The sequence below is a fragment of the Oryza glaberrima genome, chromosome 1 (genome assembly GCF_000147395.1).
Source record: "Oryza glaberrima chromosome 1, OglaRS2, whole genome shotgun sequence".
NCBI lineage: Eukaryota > Viridiplantae > Streptophyta > Magnoliopsida > Poales > Poaceae > Oryza > Oryza glaberrima.
Genome location: NC_068326.1, coordinates 804,038 through 825,511, shown reverse-complemented (window position 1 = coordinate 825,511; position 21,474 = coordinate 804,038). Strand labels below are relative to the sequence as shown.

The following is a 21,474-nucleotide window of genomic DNA, read 5'->3' as shown; positions in this document are numbered from 1 at the left end:
CCCCATTCATTTCAGAATTAGGCTGCCAAACTGTTCACCCAGCATGTCCTAATCCTGTCGCCAGTGCAGTTTGTACTACCTACTAGTATTTGGAAAACAAGATGAGATCCATGCATTGGTCAACGACTCAGCCCAGTTACTCAGGTGTTCCAAGTTGTGCTCTTTTTCTCGTGTCCATGTCACAAGCCGATCCATATGGCCTTTGCACAGAAGAAGCTAATTTAGCAGTAGCTTCCAATTACCAACAATTTATTACTGAGTGGAGTTGACTCTCTTCAGGGCTTAACCTTTAATAACTACTGCTCCGTATTGCAAGTTGCAGTAACTCCAATCTGGATCGGTCACAGCATCCAGAGACCGTTCATGACTGCATTTTTCTTTTTCAAGTAATGTACATCTGAATCAGGTGCTCCACTGCGGCTCGGATCTCGACTTCATTTCACCAATTTGCTTATTTACTACTACTCTTTAACCAATAATCCCATGAGCTTTGTACCTTTGTCTTAGTCTGAACTCTGAAATGTAGTCACTAGTTTGGATATCACTAGCTAGCTCGCTGGAGTATTAGCTACCACAAGCCCCCAAGCTACTCTAGCTAGCAACGTGTGAGTCTTCTTTGCCATCTCACAGATCACGAGCTACATATCATTAAGACCAAATTCTTTCTCCTTTTCCTTTTTTTTTTCTCTCCCTCTCTTTTTCTACTCCTCATGTAACTTTGTAACCGTCCATTTATCGCAATGAAGTTGGCTCTACCTTCTTATGTAAAAAAAAAAAAAGAAAGAAAAAGAAAAAAAGACCAAACTGTACTGGTTGTTTTGTGTACACATACCAAAATTAAGAAAGTCAAGTGTGATTCAGCAGCATTTGTGAATTTGAGATCATCATGAGTACTTCTCTGGAGATAAAACAAGTCTGTTTACTGTACATTTAACTGACAAATCTTGTTTATTTTTCTTTGGCAGACAGAATGCCAATGGTTTTTACAACTTATTTATACCTCTGCTATCCAAAATAAAATGAGGAACTCTGAACTCTCACGTGAGCCATGCATCCAGACAAAACAGATCAGAAGGATGCAATTCCATCGCCAACAATGCTGCAGCCTGATAGTATAATTAATTAGGAAACATGAGAGAGTAACAACATTGCTAGGGTGAGAAGAAACTAAAAATGGTCAATGTTAAAGCCGAGCTTCTGCCGGTGGTGTTGACCACTCAGTGATCATAATATTCTACTGCTGCAGTACTGCCACTATACGTGCCATGATTCCATCCAAGCAGTAATAAAAAGGAAACTCAATTAGGATTAATTACTTTACTGAGTGCAATTAAGGAACTGGTCCCTAGCTAGTAGTCTCCAGATGTGTTTAAACTTGAACAGTTGGATCCATGGGCTAGCTACCACCCAGGCCTACAGAGATAATTAACCAATAAAGTACAGATTGGATGCGCTCACAATCATGCAATCATGGGATGCATGTACTGCACTGAAAGTCTGAAACTCACTTAATTGAGGATTAGGATGTGATGTGCTTCTGCAGAAATGCACTTTGCATTGTTGAAATCACATACAAACCCTTAATTATCACCTCATGGAGAATGCAGGAGACACAGAAAAAGATAATCTGCAGCTTATAATTTGCCTCTTTTGAATTAGTTTATGTTACATTTCAGATGATACACATATACTCCTATATATTAGAGGAGTCAAATGCAGACATAATATTTTTTCTTTATTTTGCGATTACAATCGCTTTCTTCTAGGTAATATACCCATGGTTTCCAAGGTGATCAAACTTTGTTTGCAACAATGATGATCAAGATAGTTGCCACCATGTTGGTTGGAGCTATATGAAGAAAAATGATTAGACATGGGGGGAGAACATGCCTTGTGAGAGGTGTTCACGTCAGAATAATGATTCTAGAAATGTATAGCTAATTAAATAGATCGACCGGGTGTTGTGTGGTTGATCTAATCGATGAATTGAAGAAACCATTGCATGCGTGCATGATCTGTTCAAATCTATGAAGAACTTGGTGTGTTTGCCCTGATGAGGACAACTTGACACGAAATCGACTTGATTGTGATACCACATCTTGTTCAAAACGGCAACACGCATATGGTTTGCTTATGGGTAAGCTAGCTAGTAGACACTTGGGTGTTCATGTTCTTAGCTGGATGCTAGTAAGGCTCATGACTGTTTTTAATTGTATTTAACTTGTGGAAATTAAGAGCTCCACATCAAAATACATCATGATGCGGATATATGTGACAGATATATATATTAATATTTGCATTATCTTTGAAATTTTAAAATTTTAATTGCACACATTCTATAATACATATCTGAAAAACATCAGTTCCACATTGAGCCTTGATTAGCAGCCAGTCCTTAAAAAAATTGTGATACCTTTTGGGGCTTGTTAATCAAAGGCGATGTTACGCGGACCAAACAACGTGCATGTGAACGAACTCGATCCATCGGCGTCAGATTAGGCGAAAAACAAAATAAAAAGGTTAAATAAATTCACCCTGTTTCATTCAGTTAATGAAATGCCAGCCTGCTGTCTTCTGATTATCAGGCCCAATCAGAACTCTCAGAGAGAGTCACTGGTCAACCACCATTTGCACACTTAATAATTACTTAATTACTATAGATAATTAGTTGATTAGTGTCACTAATACTAGTTTAACATTCTACTCCACCCTGATCTGCACCCAACACGAGCACCAAAAAAAGAAAAGGAATTTCGTACCATGTGAAGGGGGGTGTAACTGCAAAATCAGCATCTGATGGATGGATTAGTATGCATAACAAAACAGCAAGTTGATGCTGATAGGCAAACTCTACAAAAGCGAGCTGGCTAAGCTTGGAGAAATCCAAGTACACCACTCCATTTCTCTCTCTTTCTCTCGCTTTCTTTTTGCATAGTTTTCTTCATGCTCCATGTAAACAAGCAAGAAAAGAGAGGAAAAGGAGGCAGCTCGGTGCAATTCTCGAACGACCCAAAACCTTGAACAACTCAATCCTTCTTCAGAGAGATTCAGAGTTGGGTTCAGAATATATATACTAGCACGAGTGAATAGTAGAGACATAGAGAGAAGAGATGGGCAGCGAGGTGAAGCCGGCGAAGCACGGCCTCCGGCGACACCTCAACGCCGGCTTCGTCGCCGGCTTCCTCCTCGTCCTCCTCACCTATGTCATCGTCTCGCAGCAGTTCGCCATGGAAACTCCCACAGGTAACCTAACCATCATCACGTACTCTTTCATTGCAAGAAGTTTCTTTCTGTGCACAAAGATCATTCTGTTCTGTTGTTGTCGTCGTCGTTCATCATCATCATTTTGTCCATGAACTGATCTGTTCTTGCTTCTTGCTGAATGTTTCTCCTGCAGCTGTCACTAGCAGGGCGCCGAGGATTGACGAGAATGAGTCGGTGACCAAGGCTCGCGTTGAAACAGGTGAGAAAGCACAGGATTTCTGTCATCTTTGATCGTGTTTTGCTTGACTGCTTCATCAGTCTAAGAACACAAAAGTCATCGTGAGAAGAAGACACGGAGATGATGGATGAGATCGAAGTCAACATGTTGGGAGGAGCGAACCGTGTCTCCGATGGGACTAGGAGTATTTAATTTGGTTTGATCGGATCATGGTACACTTAGGGATGGAAGACGATCAATTAAATCTGGGAAAAGATCGAGACGAAACCTCAAGAAGCTTCTGATCAATACAGTGATATACTTTGTTAATACTGATCATGATCAGCCAATTTTACTAACAGATTGCATCGATCAGTCCAAGCACAAACGTTTACTTACTTCTGTTTGTTTGCAAATTTTGCATGCTACTAGTATTATTTTGTCATTGGTTTTCCGATTCATTTCTGACGTGAATTCTTTTGCCAAATGCAGAGAAGACGGAGCAGGAGTGGCAGCGGCCAAAGGACACGTCTGGTGCCGTCTCAGCAGAAGGGTTCTCCAAAAGAGACTCGACAAATGCCAAACCGATTGGTATGCACAAAATATTTGTTCCCAAAAACAAAGTGATTTTCTATTCTTATTTAGAGATCAAAGTGACATTTCGTTGGTTTCTGATCATAGTTGCTTTCATTCATTTATTTATGTGCAGAATATAGTACGTCCATTCTTTTTTTTTTGAACGAACTACATTTAATTCATTTATGTTGAGAGTATGACTTCATTGGATTATTAGCTTTGGAGGACGTTTGGGAAAGTACTAGTATTTGGAATTTTGCATGAATGTTTGTTGTTTTCTTTACAAAATTACAAATTTGTGCATTAACATGATGGATGTTCTTAGAATACTACTCTTGACTGCCGTTGACATGTGGGCCCAAATATATTCCAAATAGAAACATGGGTTTTACTAGCATTGTAATGTTACTGTCAAATTAAAGGCAAAACCATGAATGCAACGTCATGCTTTTCATGTTCCATTAGAAAGATCATCCAAAAACAGACCAATTGGACCTAAACATGAATACTTAATTAGATCAATGAGCAATAAACGAGTTGAACTAATTACTCTTTCTTTGCAAATTAATGATCTTAATTAGCTGATTAATTAATAAGTGAGCTAATAAACCGCGATGAATCAATTTTTCTTTTCTGTTTTTGGTGCAACAGAGAACGGCAAGGTAGTGTGCAGCTCGAACGGCTTCTACTCTGACACCTGCGACGTCGACGGCGACGTCCGGATCAACGGCACGGCTCTCTCCGTGACCCTTGTTCCGGCGAGCCGCCGGTCGGAGCGCCGCCGCGAGTGGAAGATCCAGCCGTACCCGCGCAGGACCGTGTCCGGCATCGCGGAGGTGACCGTGACGCGGCAGCAGGACCAGGCCGCGGCGCCGGCGTGCACGGTGACCCACGGCGTGCCCGGCGTCGTGTTCGCGCTCGGCGGCCTGACCGGCAACTACTGGCACGACTTCAGCGACGTGCTGGTGCCGCTGTTCGTGGCGTCGCGGCGGTACGGCGGCGAGGTCCAGTTCCTGGTCAGCAACATCCAGCCATGGTGGCTGGGCAAGTACGAGGCCGTCGTGCGGCGGCTGTCGCGGTACGACGCCGTCGACCTCGACCGCGACACGGAGGTCCGGTGCTTCCGCCGCGTCACCGTCGGGCTCCGCATGCACAAGGAGTTCAGCGTGAAGCCGGAGCTGGCGCCGGGGGGGCAGCGGCTGACGATGGCGGACTTCGCCGCGTTCCTCCGCGACACCTACGCGCTCCCCCGCGCCGCGGCGGCGGGCGCGAAGCGGCCGCGGCTGGTGGTGATCCGGCGCGGGCACTACCGGAAGATCGTGAACATGGACGAGGTGGTGCGCGCGGCGGAGGCGGCGGGGTTCGAGGCGTCGGTGATGTCGCCGCGGTTCGACGAGGCGGTGGAGGAGGTGGCGCGGAGGGTGAACGCGTTCGACGCGATGGTGGGCGTGCACGGCGCCGGGCTGACGAACGCGGTGTTCCTGCCGGCGGGGGCGGTGGTTATCCAGGTGGTGCCGTACGGGCGGCTGGAGCGGATGGCGAGGGCGGACTTCGGCGAGCCGGTGGCGGACATGGGGCTCCGGTACATGGAGTACAGCGTCGCCGCCGACGAGAGCACGCTGCTGGAGATGCTGGGGCCGGAGCACCAGGTGGTGAAGGACCCGGAGGCGGTTCACCGGAGCGGCTGGGACAAGGTCGCCGAGTACTACCTCGGCAAGCAGGACGTCCGCATCAACGTCGCCCGCTTCGCCGCCACGCTCGCCGCCGCCTTCGATCACCTTCGACCATCACATAGCTAGTGAGTGAGTGAGTGAGTCACACAGATGTTACAGTTGCTGATAGATATGATACACCACCTCATTGGTCGCAATTTGGTACAGAATGTTCAACCCATCTCTTTTTTGTTTTTGTTTTTGTTTTGGCTCAGTATGTCCATCTTCATTGGTGGAGCGTATGCACAAGCACATTGATTGTATTGATTTGGTAGAGTACATGTATGTCACCGAATTCATGTTAGTAGAGCTCCTGCAATGTGGAATCTGTGCAATGCCGCATTTACCAACTGATCAAGTAACCAAAGAATGTTTTCCTATGACAACATGTTTTCCGTGTGTGCATGTTTAGTATCATTTTGCTAGTTTAACAAGAGTAGAGCAACTTATAAGGGTTTGTCCCTCCAACCATATTATTTCCGGATTAATCCTTTTATTTACACGAAGCAAGGACGAAAGTGTAAGTGGGGTGATGTGTGTAAGTGGACCTACTCGTCGGTTGGGCTGGGCTATGTGGTTCTGAAGGGCAGGCTTGTTATATTTACCTAGAAGCATTACACCCTTTAAAGAGTACTCCCTCCATTTCATATTATAAGTTGTTTGACTTTTTTTCTAATCAAATTTTATTAAGTTTGATCAAGTTTATAAAAAAATTAGCAACATATATAATATCAAATTAGTTTCATTAAATCTCACATTGAATATATTTTGATAATATATTTATTTTTGTGTTGAAAATACTACTATATATATTTAATAAACTTGGTCAAATTTGAAGAAGTTTGACTAGGAAAAAAAATCAAACGACCTATAATATAAAATGGTGGGAGTACATAATAGCTCAAAATACATCCGTTAAGGGAGTGTCACACCTTAAAGGAAGCAACCGCAAAAACAGGGGTCGACGAAACGAAAGCGAGAATGTCGGCTTGAGTAACAAAAGCCTTAGAGGGAAGCAACCCGCAAGGTAGGAGAGTGTTCCGCCTTAGAGTGAAGCAATCGTAAAAGTAAGGTCGACGAAGCGGAAGCGAGAATGTTGCTTGAGTAAACATTTATGAGAATCCAATGCCTTAAAAACCTAAGGTTTCCTCCGCATGGTTCGTCCAGAGATTTCGCACTCTGAGTTCTGCCCACATAAACTTAAAGTATGGATATTCATCTAGGCTTAGGTTCATTTAGATGTTTTTTTACCAATCAATGCAGGATCCTAATTTGAGTGTTCAATTCCAAACAAAATCGGTATAAATAGATTTGGAAAGATTAGAAGCTTGCTGAGGTTGTTCTTCAAAGCGTTGATGCAGAACATGTTGTTTATAAGTTGTTGCCAAACCACCTTAAGTCTTAATATGAAATATGTATACTCATGAGCTTTAAAAAAAAAGAGAGGTGAGTCAATTAGTTTGCTACGTATGTACTGCAGCCACGTCGTCTTAGTCGTTGGTTGCACCTCATCCACTCTGTTCTACACTAACATGATCTTTACTACGTGTAATCTGTAGACTGTAGCACATAGTATATGTAGTTGCTAGTTATAATTAATTTGCCACTAATTAATGTAAAATATACATTATATACTGTTGCGTATAACCGTGTCCGGACGAAATCATGTTACTGGCAAACTAGTCAAGGACAGAAAGAAGCCAGCACGTCGTCTCTGTTTCGTTTACTTCTCCTGGCCATTTTGCAGTATAGTATACTCGCATTGTGTGCTCTCAATTTCCAGAGAGAATTCCTGATCAGTTTCTGTTCAGTTCAGTAGGCCATTGAAGTGCGTAGTTGCAGGTCAAATGGCAGCCGTATTGCATTAAGGATGCAGGCCTGAAAATGACCTGCTGCATGAAAATATTGGAGTCCAGGATGGCCAATGCAGGTATCCATCGCTTCTGAACTGACGGTGCTTTGATCGGAGAATAAAATCTAAACAGTAGCACAAATTAATATTGAGAGCTGCCGTGCATGCACTGTAGTTGTACTGCATTGCACCGAGAAGATCGGATCAGTTCATTGAGAGCTACTCCTTAACAAGCATCATAGAAAGTTCTTGAAAAAAATAAGCACCAGAATTCAGAGAATGGGAGGCCCATCAAAGCAGGCAACTTCATTTCAGCATAGTGTTCAGTTCATTGATCATGATTATCATCAAGAGGAATCTCGATCGAAAAAGGTGTTGATGATCCATGTATTTTAGGGAGTATATATATACTTGCAGTAGGCCATAGTCACCTATCATGAGCAATGAAATAATCGGTGACATTGCATCTGCTTCCCTGGAGAAATTAGCAATCAAATAGCACCGTCGCTCTCACGGCTGAAAGTGATATTTTGAGATAGAGAAAAAAAAATACAACAATATATATCCTTATCAATTTTCAAGATAAAATGCGACCTTTTCTTAACCAAGAGAAAGAAGAAAATGCAACGTATGCAAGAGTGACGAGTTTGTCAGGACACTTGTTGTTGCTTTCAGAACAGGCACAAGAAAATAGGATTGACATTTGACAACCATACCGTACGTACGTGTCTACACCGACCGACTTAAATTCATCAAATTCTCACTAGTTTATGACAATTATTGGAGAGAACAAACGAAAGAGTTAAAATATTACAAAGTTGAATGGTTGATTTTAAAAAGTTCTCTAACAAATATCGATGAAGAAAGTTTTCAGATATATCATACTGTTTAGGAGCTTCAGAAGCATACGAGAGAGAATTGATAATCTATAAACCAAAAGAAGCTATTTATAAGTAAACGTGAATTATACCCAAACAAAAAGAAAGAAATACAGTGTGTACACAAGAAAAATGCAATGTAGGTTCTGAATTAGGCAAGGTATGGGGCCCTTGATGACATGCTCTGACAGCTCATGAGTTCTACTGGAACATCCAATTCCAACCAAATATTCCATGCATTTGACCTAGTTAGTTCTACACCTTACATCCATAATCCATCAATCATTCATTCCTAGCTCACATAAGACTTGTTCTTTTTCTCTCACATGCCACCTCCTACCCAATCATGTACACAAAACTTAACTAGGATTTTACAAATCCTTCTGCCAACTACTCCAAATAACTATACTTTTTTTGGAAATTAGCCTCCAATAACTAGTCAAAAAAAGGTGTATTCCAAAAAAAAAAATCCACCTTACAAACGATACACGTTTAAGCTAACTACTGCATGATAATTGTCGTCATTATACAGGGAAAATATAGTAAATTAGAAGTAGCAATCACGAGGGAGAGTTGGAGTTTGGCTAAGTCCTCCTGAGAGCAGCCAGGCATAAAGGACATCATCAAGAACTGGTCTATTGAGGAGAAGAGAAGAGAAGAGTTCTTGGAAGGTTCTCCATCTCCCATGTCAGGGAGTTGGTGTCTCTAGGATACCTGCATAGGCAGGCAATCACACACACATATTTATCAGGAGAAAGAGTAGAGCTGCAAAGAGTAGGGAGGATTATTCAGACATTCAGAGAGAGAGGAGAGGGAGAGATGGGAGGCGATCATGGGAAGCTCATGAAGAGCTTGAAGGGTGCAGCTCAGAAGTATCTCGGCGTCGGCTTCTTGCTCGGCTTCTTCCTTGTTCTCCTCACATACTTCACCGTCTCCGAGCAGTTCGCGATCGCTGCACCCAACGGTGAGTTCTATTTTGTTCATGATTGAGCATAATTCAGCAAAAAAAAATTGCAAGTTTTCTGAATTCTGAATTATGGTGCAGTGTTATAGGTTTTCTTTTGATTCTTCCTGCATGATTCAGACCAAAACTTTTTGATTACATGGTTAATCGGGATCACTTTTTCGAGGATTTTTTTTTGTTGTGAATAATTCTGAATCAAACGAGTATGTAATACATGCGGAATTCGTCGGGATTCTAAGCACGCGTTTGCTTGTTTCTGCACGTAACCGCAAAATCAGGGCACCGATCACCATCCTGAATCCAAGCTCCCAACTTATTTTCAGTGCATCACCTTACAATATTCAGAATTTTTAAAAGAAATTTAAACACTGAAACTGATCAAATTGAACTGAACATGATGCAGCAATTCGGAAAACATCACCGGGACACGCCTCCCCGACGATCCCCCCGCCTGTGGAAGAGAAGAGGCCACAGCTGCCCCCTATCATAGGTAAACTGATCGATCATCCAACCAACTAATTAATTAACCTGTGATTATTCCAATCATTTTCATCAAACCAAAATCAAATTTCCCTTACTAATTCAACCAAAATCCATCCGAATTTCGCTTCTAAATCTCTAACACTTTTTTTATCCTTTGCATGGAGCAGAGCAGCGGCAAGCACCAAAGGCAGAGCATGAGCATGCAGCGGTGGTACAGGAGAAGACCCCGTCAGCTGAAGAGATAGAGATACAGAAAGAAACAGAAGAGGACCACACCAAGGAGAAGCCCACTGGTACTTTTCTCCCCCTACTTGCGAATCATTTATGAAATATAAAGTACAAATCTTTGATTAGTTTTGTGCAAAATCCAACCTAAAGTTCATTCCTTCAATCTTTTTCTGAAATGGAAAGCAGCAGAGACGTGTTCGACGCATATTTTGCCTTGTGAGAATCAGAACAAAAGAAATATAAAAAGTTAAAGCAATTGTTGTTTTTTTTTTCCTTGGTCGATGCAGATGACGTCACCACCACGGTGGAGGAGAGCGCGCCGGCGAAGAAGCCGGCGTGCGACATCCAGGGGCCATGGGCGTCCGACGTGTGCAGCATCGACGGCGACGTGCGCATCCATGGCGCGGCGCACGACGTCGTGATCCCGCCGCCGATCGAGGGCGGCGGCAGCAACCCGAACCCGCGGGAGTGGCGCGTGGTGCCCTACTCGCGGAAGCACATGGGCGGGCTCAAGGAGGTGGCGGTGCGGGAGGTGGCGTCGGCGGCGGACGCCCCCGCGTGCGACGTGCGGTCGCCGGTGCCGGCGCTGGTGTTCGCCATGGGCGGGCTGACGGGCAACTACTGGCACGACTTCTCCGACGTGCTCATCCCGCTGTACCTGCAGGCGCGGCGGTTCGACGGCGAGGTGCAGCTCGTTGTGGAGAACATCCAGATGTGGTACGTGGGCAAGTACAAGCGCGTCCTGGACCGGCTGTCGCGCCACGACATCGTCGACATGGACAGGGACGACAAGGTCCGGTGCTTCCCCGGCGCGGTGGTCGGCATCCGGATGCACAAGGAGTTCAGCATCGACCCGGCGCGGGATCCCACGGGCCACTCCATGCCGGAGTTCACCAAGTTCCTCCGCGACACCTTCGCGCTGCCGCGCGACGCGCCGGTGAGCCTCGTCGACAGTGCCGCGGCGGTGAGGCCGCGGTTGATGATCATCTCGCGGCGGCACCCGCGGAAGCTGATGAACGTGGAGGAGGTGGTGCGGGTGGCGGAGCGGATCGGGTTCGAGGTGGTGATCGGCGACCCGCCGTTCAACGTGGACGTCGGCGAGTTCGCGAGGGAGGTGAACCGGGCCGACGTGCTGATGGGCGTCCATGGCGCGGGGCTGACGAACTCGGTGTTCCTGCCGACGGGGGCGGTGCTGATCCAGGTGGTGCCGTACGGGAAGATGGAGCACATCGGGAAGGTGGACTTCGGCGATCCGGCGGAGGACATGAGGCTCAAGTACATGGCGTACTCCGCCGGCGTGGAGGAGAGCACGCTGGTGGAGACGCTGGGGCGCGACCACCCGGCGGTGCGCGACCCGGAGTCGGTCCACCGGAGCGGGTGGGGGAAGGTCGCCGAGTACTACCTCGGCAAGCAGGACATCCGCCTCGACCTCGCCCGCTTCGAGCCCCTCCTCCGCGACGCCATGGATTACCTCAAACACCAGTAGAGATCGATCCACAAAGACTACTGTAATTAGCTACTAGCTGTAGCTGCAACATTTTCATTTTTCATTTCGTTCTCTGTGCCTTTTTTTTTTTTTTGGATTTCTATTCTTTCGAGTTCTTTCACAGAGAAAAAGAAATCGATCGATTATTTGATCATCATTAAAGGATTACAGTTACATTATACTACTTCTCTTTGTATTCCCCTTGATGCACATAATGGAGGGTGGAATGGAATGGAACGAAATCGATTCTCTGCATTATCTATTTCAGTATTTGTGTTTGTATTTGGTGTTCAATTTTTTTTTTAAAAAAAGTACAGTTAGAATACCCAACAACTACTAGAAATTGTACAAGTACATTGTGTAGCACATCTGCACATGTCGTTGTTAGAGATGACAGATTGCATTGAGTGTGTTATAGTTGTAAACAAGTAGTAGCAGAGGTTGGTAGAGTTTGGTTGTCCAACAGAAACTGATGAGTCGTCGGTTCAGTTGCGCAACTAACCGCCGCCTCCTTCTCACCTGTCACTAACACACAAAATGCCAGGTTTCCTCTAAACAATATAAACAAAAAAACAAAAAACAAGGGAAAATTGGAACAATATAGTAATAATTCCATAAAAAACAATATAGTAATAATTCAATCCATGGGCCGAGACAAAAAGCCCACGTATGGTTGGGCCCACATGGGATTGTTCTTGGGCCGGTAGGAGAGGGGTAGCCGTCGCCAACTTTGACCTGTGATGTCAACAACGAGAGGAGGAACGAACAGGTTGTAATGTGATGGAGGAATTGGGATCAGGTGCAGTCACTGCACGTTAGCAACTGCACACAATGTGGACCGTCCATTTTTATAATCAACGGTCTAGATCTAAAACTACAGTAACCATGTGAACAGTACCTCGTGCTACAGTGTTACTGCTATAGTACCATGAACAGTGCGCTGCTTGATCCAGGCCGTTCGATTTGAATCCCACGATGAAACTGCTACTGCTTAGGTTGCAGTCGATCCAAATCCGTGATGAAGGAATGCAAGGCCAGCCGGAATGGCAGGTGAGTAGCAAATACGTGCAAGCAAGCCACATTGGCAAACAGGAACATGACAACGATGCAAACGGCGAGAACTTGCAGAAACCGCCGGTGCCATTAATAAATCCAACTCTACTTCAAAATTGAAACCGACTCTTATACTTAATACTAGTTTCTATCATATGGTGATCTCTCATTATCTAAGAAATATTATATGATGATATGAGTACTGATTGGATATATCATATACCCAACTGGAGTGCATGTTTAATTAGAATGCAGTACAAATCATGCATGTTCATCTGCTGGCAATTAGGCAAAAGAACATTTTCTTGCAGATTGTTATGTAAGGTGAGTGGTTTATGATCAGTATTGAAATTCTCAAATGTACTCCATATGATTTTCCATCTTGAAGGGGAGCAATTTTCTTGGATGAACAGTTCTTAAGTTTTATAACCACAGCTATACAGATTTGTTGGCAGATATGCAGAGAGAGAGAGAGAGAGAGAGGCGTACACCAACCACTGGTTGGTCTCGGCCCCGTGAACAACGGTCTGAATGTATAGAGGCTAGCTTTTCAGTTTGTCAGGGAGGGAGGGGAGAAGGTAAGGTACTAAAATGTAGGAATGGGATAGGATGATAGTAGTAGGAAGGAAGATGCATTTGGAATTTTGCTCTCGTCTTGTATACCGATGTAGCAGCAACAGTATCATCCAGCATCTCACATGCGCCCATAGAACACACCTTCTTCAAATCAAATACAGCGGCGGCTTTCAGCAAGCTTGTGATTGTGAACAAGGAAGAGTACAGTTAGTAGGAGTACAAATGAAGAGAAAAGCTTCAGTATAATACTCACTACTTCCTCCGTTTTACTTCAATTTTTTCAAAGTCAAATTTTATTGAATTTGATCAAGTTTATAGAATAATTTAGCAAAAATACTAAATTAATTTTATTAAATTTAACATTAAATATATTTTGATGATATATTTGTTTTGTGTTAAAAATGCTACTATATTTTTTTATAAACTTAATTAAATCTTTAAAAAATTAAAATATTTGAATAGGTTAAAAGTCAAAAAGGGTTTATAATATTAATTGTTGAAGAAGCTCAATCTCGTGTTCATGTTGCCCAACTGCCACATGGGTGGCCACTGTGCAGCTGCCTTTCAACTGTACGTGCAAATCCAAGCTTATTAAATTGAAGCTGTTACAAGTAATTAATCCTTGTCTGAATTTACTCATCTCACCGGCGTCGGCGTGTCGGTGGTAGGTCTCTGGATTCAGAGAAAATCGATTTTGATTTCAGTGACGAAGCCCTACAGTATTTAGTCCCACTCGACGTCCTGCGATCGAAGTACTCCTATCCTGCTGGATTCACTGACACTAGCGAGTAGTGACTGGTCGCAGCGTACTGTCTGATCCATTTGCATGTCCAAGTTACATAACCATCATTTCAGAATCGTAAAACTTGCATAACCATCATTTCAGAATAGGAATAGTTCCTAATCCAACAAAAAGAACACCTTAGATGGTGTTTGAATCTCCTGAAAATAAAGATGAAGATTAAATATTTTACGTAAAACGAGATGGTAATAACGTGTGATTAATTAAATTTTAATTATTACAACCTTGAAAAATTGATTAATCTGATATTTTAGAACAACTTTCATATAAAAAGTTTTCACACGAAACGCATCATTTAGCAGTTTAAAAAGCGTGCCACGAAAATCCAAAACTTCATCCAATGTTTTCAAAGGAAACGAATGGGGCCTAAGAGCTTCTTGAAATGCAGGAATTTTACAGGAAACAGTTCGGTTCCATCAAAATTCCCGTGAAATTCCTCCTGTCCATAGATCAGACATCACCGTTCACCGATGATGGGAGCAGCTCTCCCTTCATGTACAAGTAGGAGTAGTTAGTACAACTCAACAGAAAAGGTAGCTGATCTATGTCAATGTAATTAATCAATCACAGGTTATTACTCCAGCATAGTTAAACCAGGACGTAAGTACAATTAATGAAACTAATGCAGCAAAGCAAATGCTAATAATGGCCACTTTCCACCCTGCACTGCGACCTCTACTCCCCTCACATGTCGCACCAGCTGCAGCGCCACACTGCTCCTCCTGACTCCACTTACTCCTCCACTGTCTCCTCTTCAACTGAATCAGACCAGACCACGCCGCAGCTGAGCTGCAGGAGCGCGCGGCCATGGCCTTCGTGGCGCAGCAGCACGGTGGCGGCAGAGCCGTCGCCATGAAGGCGGCGGCGAGGGAGAGGAAGCCGAGGCACAGCAACGGGAGGGTCGCGGCAGCGGCGGCGGCGGCCAAGAACCTGAGCAAGGTCGAGCCCGGCAGGCACCTCGCCGTCGTCAGGCTTTTTCCGGCGTGCCTCCTCGCCCTGCTTATCTGCCTCTGCGTCGTCAAGTTCTTCTCCTCTCTCTCGTCTCAATCCCAGCGTAAGTAAGGAGACTAAAAGACTGCTGCTCTCTTCAGTTCTTTCTTGGATTTCTCGAATTCTGCTCTTCCATTTCGCTCCAATTTGATCTTACTTTGCTGTTCTTTTTTTCTGAATTGTATATATATATATTCAGGGATTGGAACCAGGAGCAGGATGGTGAGTTCTTGGGAAGGCAGCGCCAGTACGAATGTACCTCGAATTCCTGTTGCTCCTCTGATTATGGGCAGAGTCGATGAAGATATTTCGACAAGATCGCCGGAATTAGGTGAGCAAATGAGCTGGAACAAGAATCATCTATCTCTTGCTCCAGCTGATGCATGCATCCCCCCCTTTTGCACTGTTCATCCAGATCACTGCATGTTTGTGAGTGGCATCAGTGTCCTGGACCACGCCAACACTAGTCCAGTTGCATCAGGTTCAGGGGCAATGCAAGCCAAAGTACTACTGTACTAGTACTACTACCACATTGTGCTTTTTCTAGGTTTGGGATTTTCTGATTGGGCCCCCTTGCAGTTCTATAATTGATTTGATCATATATGGATGGCCCTCAATTATGCATGCAAATAGTTGGCTCATTTCAATGATATTTAGGAGTAGTAATTGTCTTTGTACTTGCTGTTTCTAGAGTAGTTACTTTTTTTAAATAAGTTTCTTGTTGAAAACTTGCAAAGGCCTTGGGTTTTGTCACTGGAAACCGTTGTCTTCCCCAATGCTAATTTGAAGGGGAAACCAGGTAATAAAATAATTATCTGTTCCCTTCTTGTTCTAGGTGACGAGCTGATGCATCTTGTTCTTTGTGTTATAGATGAGTGGAAATTCATAAAAGTATGTACCAATGTCCTAGTGCGATGTACTGAGCGAGCATCCTAAAACAGTTAGACTAGAATATGATGGCAAAGTGCAAGAACATATTCCACAATGATCATGCAAGAGAACAACTTTGTTTTACTTCCATTATCTGAAAAGTGTGAAACAGCTTGTAGATTCTGGTAGAAGCATCAATATATGTATCATCAACGATCTTTTCAAAATGCTGCTTATTACTACTTGTTAGCATGAATCTGCTAAATTTTCTTTCAGTTAATGATTAGGGGTGCCAATAAAGGATGCTTGCATTGTTTTTTAGTTGAGGTGAGGGAGAGGTTGTATTTTATTTAAAAAAATCTTTACAAATTCAAAATGCTCTGCAGGTTCCGTGTTTAAAAATGAAAATTTTAAGAATGGGACAGATTCAGAGAATAAATCAAGATCAGAGAGACAGGTTGCAATCTCTACAGAGAATGATCCCCCTCCTGGAAAGGAAGAATCTTTGACAAAATCACCACAGACAGGTTAGGGTTAACAACAATAATACAAAAGATTTCTTGATGCACTTATTTTATGCCTAGTTAATTAATTTCTCAGTAAAATCAGCATAGAAAACTGGCCAAATTCATTTCTGTTTTTTCCCCTCTTTTCCAGCAGTTTCAGAGATTTCTTGATACACTCAATAGTTCCTAGTACATGATTAAATCCCCAGTAAAATCAGCCATAGAAGTATACTGGCCAATTCTATCTCTGATTTTTTTTTTCCTTCTGTTCCAGCAGTTTCAGAGAGTGAAGCTCCGAAGCCTAGGGGTAAGATCAGTTGTGATGACAAGAGTAAAGATGAAGGCTTCCCTTATGCAAGGCCAATCGTCTGCCACATGTCCGGCGACGTTCGAGTTTCTCCGGCGACTTCCTCGGTTATCCTGACCATGCCATCACAGCAAGCGGAGGCAGCGCCGCAGCGCATCAGGCCATACGCTCGCCGGGACGACTTCCTGCTGCCTCTCGTCAGAGAAGTGGCCATCACATCAGCTGCAAGTGAAGGCGATGCTCCCAGCTGCAATGTCAGCCATGGCATCCCCGCGGTCATCTTCTCCATCGGCGGCTACACCGGCAACTTCTTCCATGACATGGCAGACGTGCTGGTGCCACTATACCTCACCACCTTCCATTTCAAAGGGAAGGTACAGCTGTTCGTTGCAAACTACAAGCAATGGTGGATTCAGAAGTACAAGCCGGTGCTCCGGCGGCTTTCGCATCGAGCCGTCGTCGATTTCGACTCCGACGGCGATGTCCATTGCTTCGATCATGTGATCGTGGGCTTGGTGAGAGACAGGGACCTGATTCTTGGACAGCATCCGACGAGGAACCCCAAGGGATACACCATGGTCGACTTCACGAGGTTCTTGCGCCACGCGTACGGGCTGAGGAGGGACAAGCCCATGGTGCTCGGCGAGACGAGCGGCAAGAAGCCGAGGATGCTGATCATATCGCGGCGGCGGACGAGGAAGCTGCTGAACCTACGGCAGGTGGCGGCCATGGCGAGGGAGCTCGGGTTCGAGGTGGTGGTCTCCGAGGCCGGCGTCGGCGGCGGCAGCGGCGGCGTGAAGAGGTTCGCGTCGGCGGTGAACTCGTGCGACGTGCTGGTCGGCGTCCACGGCGCCGGGCTGACGAACCAGGCGTTCCTCCCCCGGGGCGGCGTGGTGGTGCAGATCGTGCCGTGGGGCAGGATGGAGTGGATGGCGACCAACTTCTACGGCGCGCCGGCGGCGGCGATGGAGCTCAGGTACGTGGAGTACCACGTGGCGGCGGAGGAGAGCAGCCTGGCGAGGAGGTACCCGAGGGAGCACGCCGTGTTCAGGGACCCCATGGCCATCCATGGCCAGGGGTGGAAGGCGCTCGCTGACATCGTCATGACGCAGGATGTCAAGCTCAACCTGCGAAGGTTCAGGCCTACGCTTCTGCGTGTGCTTGATCTTCTTCAGGACTAGCTAGCTAGTACTAGTTATACTGAACATTTTTTTTTCTTTTTTCATTCTTGTATTCTTTTTTTTTTGGGTTTCTATACATATATAGTAGCTCATTCTTTGCTGATTAATTCATTTTTTTACCTGACATAAGTTTAGTTCTTATATATACTGGGATACATATACACTTTGTACTTTTGTGATCTATACTAGTCCCTCTGATTGAAGTTGTAAACAAAAAATCATGGCTGCACTTAAAATGGGACAGAGAGAGCTTGTAGAGAGCTGTCGGTGGAAGATATATATGCTTTTGTTCCTGAGATGATTGAAGTGGAGACCAATTAAAACGCCCTTCATTTTTTTTTTCTGATTCTTGAAAAGAAGTGGAAACAAATTAATGAGTTTTTCTTCCTTCCAGCGGGAAGCGAGTTGGGCCAGAAACACCCAACAGCCCAAACACGATAGGTCGTCGGTTTGTCTCATTGGGCCCATCTTGGAGGCCCAACTACAACCGGGATACTGGGCTCTTGGGTCCCATTTGTGTTAGGCGTTAACGGGCTTGCGATCCCGTGCGGCCCAAAAAGGTACTGTGAATTACGTGCGGCCCATTATAGTTGGGCCGAAGCGGGATACTTACGGCCGTAACATGATTACGATTTTGTGCGGCCCAAGAACTGGACTAGGGTCTTACGTGCGCAGGGCTTTGCGCTTACGTGCGGGCCATTTCCTGTTGGGCTGTTAATTATGGGCCTTAGTTTCTTATGTGGCACAATGAAACCTACACCTCCATCCCAAAAATGTCCAGATTCGTCGTTAAGATTGGATTCTTTTTGACGGAGTAGTAGAAAATTATGTCGACCTATCCCAGAAATAAAAACTCTCTTTCTCACAAGCACTTGGAGATTTTTTAATATATTTTTTAAATATTTACAAAGTATATTCTTGTTTTCAAATTCAATAAAAATCTATGCCCCCAACTAGGTGTTATTTTCTTTATAAAAAAACACCCTTCCGAAGGGATATTTATATGATGTGGCAAATGTACCTGATAATTGGGGTGATTTTATCGAGTGCCGAATCAAACGATCCCTTAGTCAGGTCGAAAAAAAGCCCTCTCAGAGAGTGATAAGGGGGCTGCCTACAAAATTGTTGCATGCCCGTTGGCGCGACTAACGAGTGTTTTCCACGTGAAAAAAATAATTTAGATGGTGCCATTTTAATATAAAAAACCCTCCTAAAGGGCGTTATCGAGTATAGAACCGTAAAACTTGAAAACTCAAATATACTTTTATAAATATTAAAAAAAATTACAGCATTTGAACAGGCCTACGTACCTGGCCTGCATTGTTTAGTGAAATAATATATAGCATGCATGGTGAGATATACTAACATACAGGATTGTTACACACACACACACCATATCGGTTGTGAGGTCAATGGGTTTGTTTAGACAGATACAGCACAGAACGATACAAAGATATATTGTGTCCGGCACGTTATGCATGCAATTGCAACCAACGAATCTGCCAAAAAATATACGGAGCCACTGTAGCGCCACGGGTACGTAGTACGTATCAACCGTTGCAAATGATCGATCAACGGAATGTCCCACCAAACACTTTCCAAATTCTGGTTTTTGGATTCTCATCTCCTTGCATTGATCAGTCAGTCAATATATAGTTTGTTAATGTCCAATCCCAATTTTATATGTGTGATACCAGATGATATCAACAGTAATAAGAATATATATATATATAGTTTCTAAAAAAACAGTAAGGATATAGTAGTTGTTAATTCCATACCCAATTATAATTTAATGAAAATAGTTGTGGTTTCTCCTCCAAATCAGTAAGGCATTGCTTTGGACAATTGATGCAGTACATATATATAATTATTGAAATATTAATTAGAAAACTTGTAACGTTATATGTGGAGCCATTTCCATGACAATATATTTAACCAACAATTTTCGTCTCTATGCATTCTAGGACAACATGCATGCATGCTTCGTAATCGGAGGTGATATTATTACACACATGCCATGGCTGCTTATATGTGATTGATGTAAATTAAAGAATGGTTGCATACGTACGTGTACAAGAAAATAATTTGTAGCGGGACAAAAGATGACAATTATAAGTTGGAAGAGAGTATCAAAAGTAGTAGAAATGTAGAATTCATATTAGTGGTGCCGCATAAATGGCTAGCACATCATCTGTCTGCATATGCTTCCAACCGCTCAATACAAATCAGACAACAGTGTTTGGGAGATTCTTGTGCTGTATGCATGTATTCTATATTTCTATGGGCAAAGGTTGATCAATCAGCATACACGCATATCTGCTGCATAGAAGTGAAGTTGTGCTCCCTGTTCTTATTTGCAGACTAGCTAGCACTATGTAATACTCCCTCTGTCCAAAAAAAAACTTAATTCATGGTTTCTGTGTCTAACGTTTGATCGTCCATCTTACTTAAAAAAATTATGAAAAAATTTAAAAAGGTAAGTCATGCATAAAGTATTATTTATATTTGATCATCTAATAATAATAAAAATACTAATTAAAAAATTTTATATAAGACGAACGGTCAAACGTTAAATACGAAAACTTAAGAATTGAGTTTTTTTGGACGGAGGGAGTGTAGTATAGTCTTTATAGGTTAGTGCTGCGTCACTATCCATCGCTGCTGTACAAGAAAGAATCATTGTCAATCACTCATGGCAAGGCAAAGGCAATTAAGTATCGTCAATCGGTCACGGCAAGGCATGTGTAGTAGGCATTTTTTTAGCATGAAAATGGCAAAACGAGCATATTAAGCTAGGCTTTGTTCTGTTCTGGAAATTAATAAGTTAATCCATAAAAAAAAACTTTAGGCATGAACTCGACTGAACTGCAGCTGATTAAGATGCAGGTAGCTACGCTCCCTGGAAAATATTTGGCTTTAGGGCCTATTCGGAACATAGGAAAAGGAAAAACACAGGATAGGAAAAACGTAGGAATATGAAAGGAAATCACGTTGAAAACATAGGATTGAAAAACGCAGGAATATAAAAGTTGAGAGCATTCGGTTTACAGGAAAGGAAATAAAAAGTAATCGAGGAGTAATCTGTATACTGTATTTATTATCTACCGCTATCTTGCTTATCCCGTCTGTCTTGCTTATTATCTAGTGGCTGTTTTATTGCTTGATTGGCTTGATTCTGTCAAAGGGAATGAAACAAGAGATTGGAGTGGATGGAATTTTCCTCCGTTTTTCCCGTGGAATCAGTAGCAAAGGATTTTTTCCTACAGTTTTCCCATAACCACTTTTTACGATCCGAATGATAGGATAGGAAAAAATCCCATGTGAACAGTATTCCTATGAAATTCTCGGGAAAAGCCTCCAATCCGAATGAGCCCTTAATAGTTTCTGGTTGCATTTCCGGGCATTTTATGATTAATTAATTCCGTGGCTGCAGGATCGACGGATCATGTCATGTGGGAGCATGTCAACCCTGAAACGTGCCTGTCCTGACGCTCTCTGGACTTTTTCTTGATACGCCAAACCATCATCTGTGGAAGTTTTGGAATCTTCTTTTCATCAGAGTTCTTTGTATGTCCTTTTTCTTTTGTTA

The 21,474-nt window shown here is 43.6% G+C and overlaps 3 protein-coding genes across 4 annotated transcripts; all 3 read left to right on the top strand.

Moving 5' to 3' along the window:
• Positions 1–2,879: 2,879 nt before the first annotated feature.
• Positions 2,880–6,042, top strand: LOC127766196 (beta-1,2-xylosyltransferase XYXT1-like). Its single transcript, XM_052291277.1, has 4 exons — positions 2,880–3,243; positions 3,398–3,463; positions 3,914–4,012; positions 4,649–6,042. Exons 1-4 carry the CDS (start codon positions 3,111–3,113, stop codon positions 5,794–5,796), a joined length of 1,446 nt encoding a protein of 481 aa, XP_052147237.1. The 5' UTR covers positions 2,880–3,110; the 3' UTR covers positions 5,797–6,042.
• Positions 6,043–8,988: 2,946 nt separating this feature from the next.
• Positions 8,989–11,855, top strand: LOC127762290 (beta-1,2-xylosyltransferase XYXT1-like). Its single transcript, XM_052286737.1, has 4 exons — positions 8,989–9,403; positions 9,807–9,893; positions 10,054–10,179; positions 10,402–11,855. Exons 1-4 carry the CDS (start codon positions 9,259–9,261, stop codon positions 11,598–11,600), a joined length of 1,557 nt encoding a protein of 518 aa, XP_052142697.1. The 5' UTR covers positions 8,989–9,258; the 3' UTR covers positions 11,601–11,855.
• Positions 11,856–14,715: 2,860 nt separating this feature from the next.
• On the top strand, positions 14,716–18,142 carry LOC127761851 (beta-1,2-xylosyltransferease XAX1-like). Of its 2 annotated transcripts, none has more exons than XM_052286191.1 (4): positions 14,716–15,085; positions 15,221–15,352; positions 16,278–16,418; positions 16,675–18,142. In XM_052286191.1, exons 1-4 carry the CDS (start codon positions 14,839–14,841, stop codon positions 17,883–17,885), a joined length of 1,731 nt encoding a protein of 576 aa, XP_052142151.1. In that variant the 5' UTR covers positions 14,716–14,838; the 3' UTR covers positions 17,886–18,142. The 2 variants fall into 2 exon arrangements, with proteins under 2 accessions (XP_052142151.1, XP_052142146.1); XM_052286186.1 differs by having other exon boundaries at positions 16,672–18,141.
• The last annotated feature ends 3,332 nt before the right edge of the window (positions 18,143–21,474 follow it).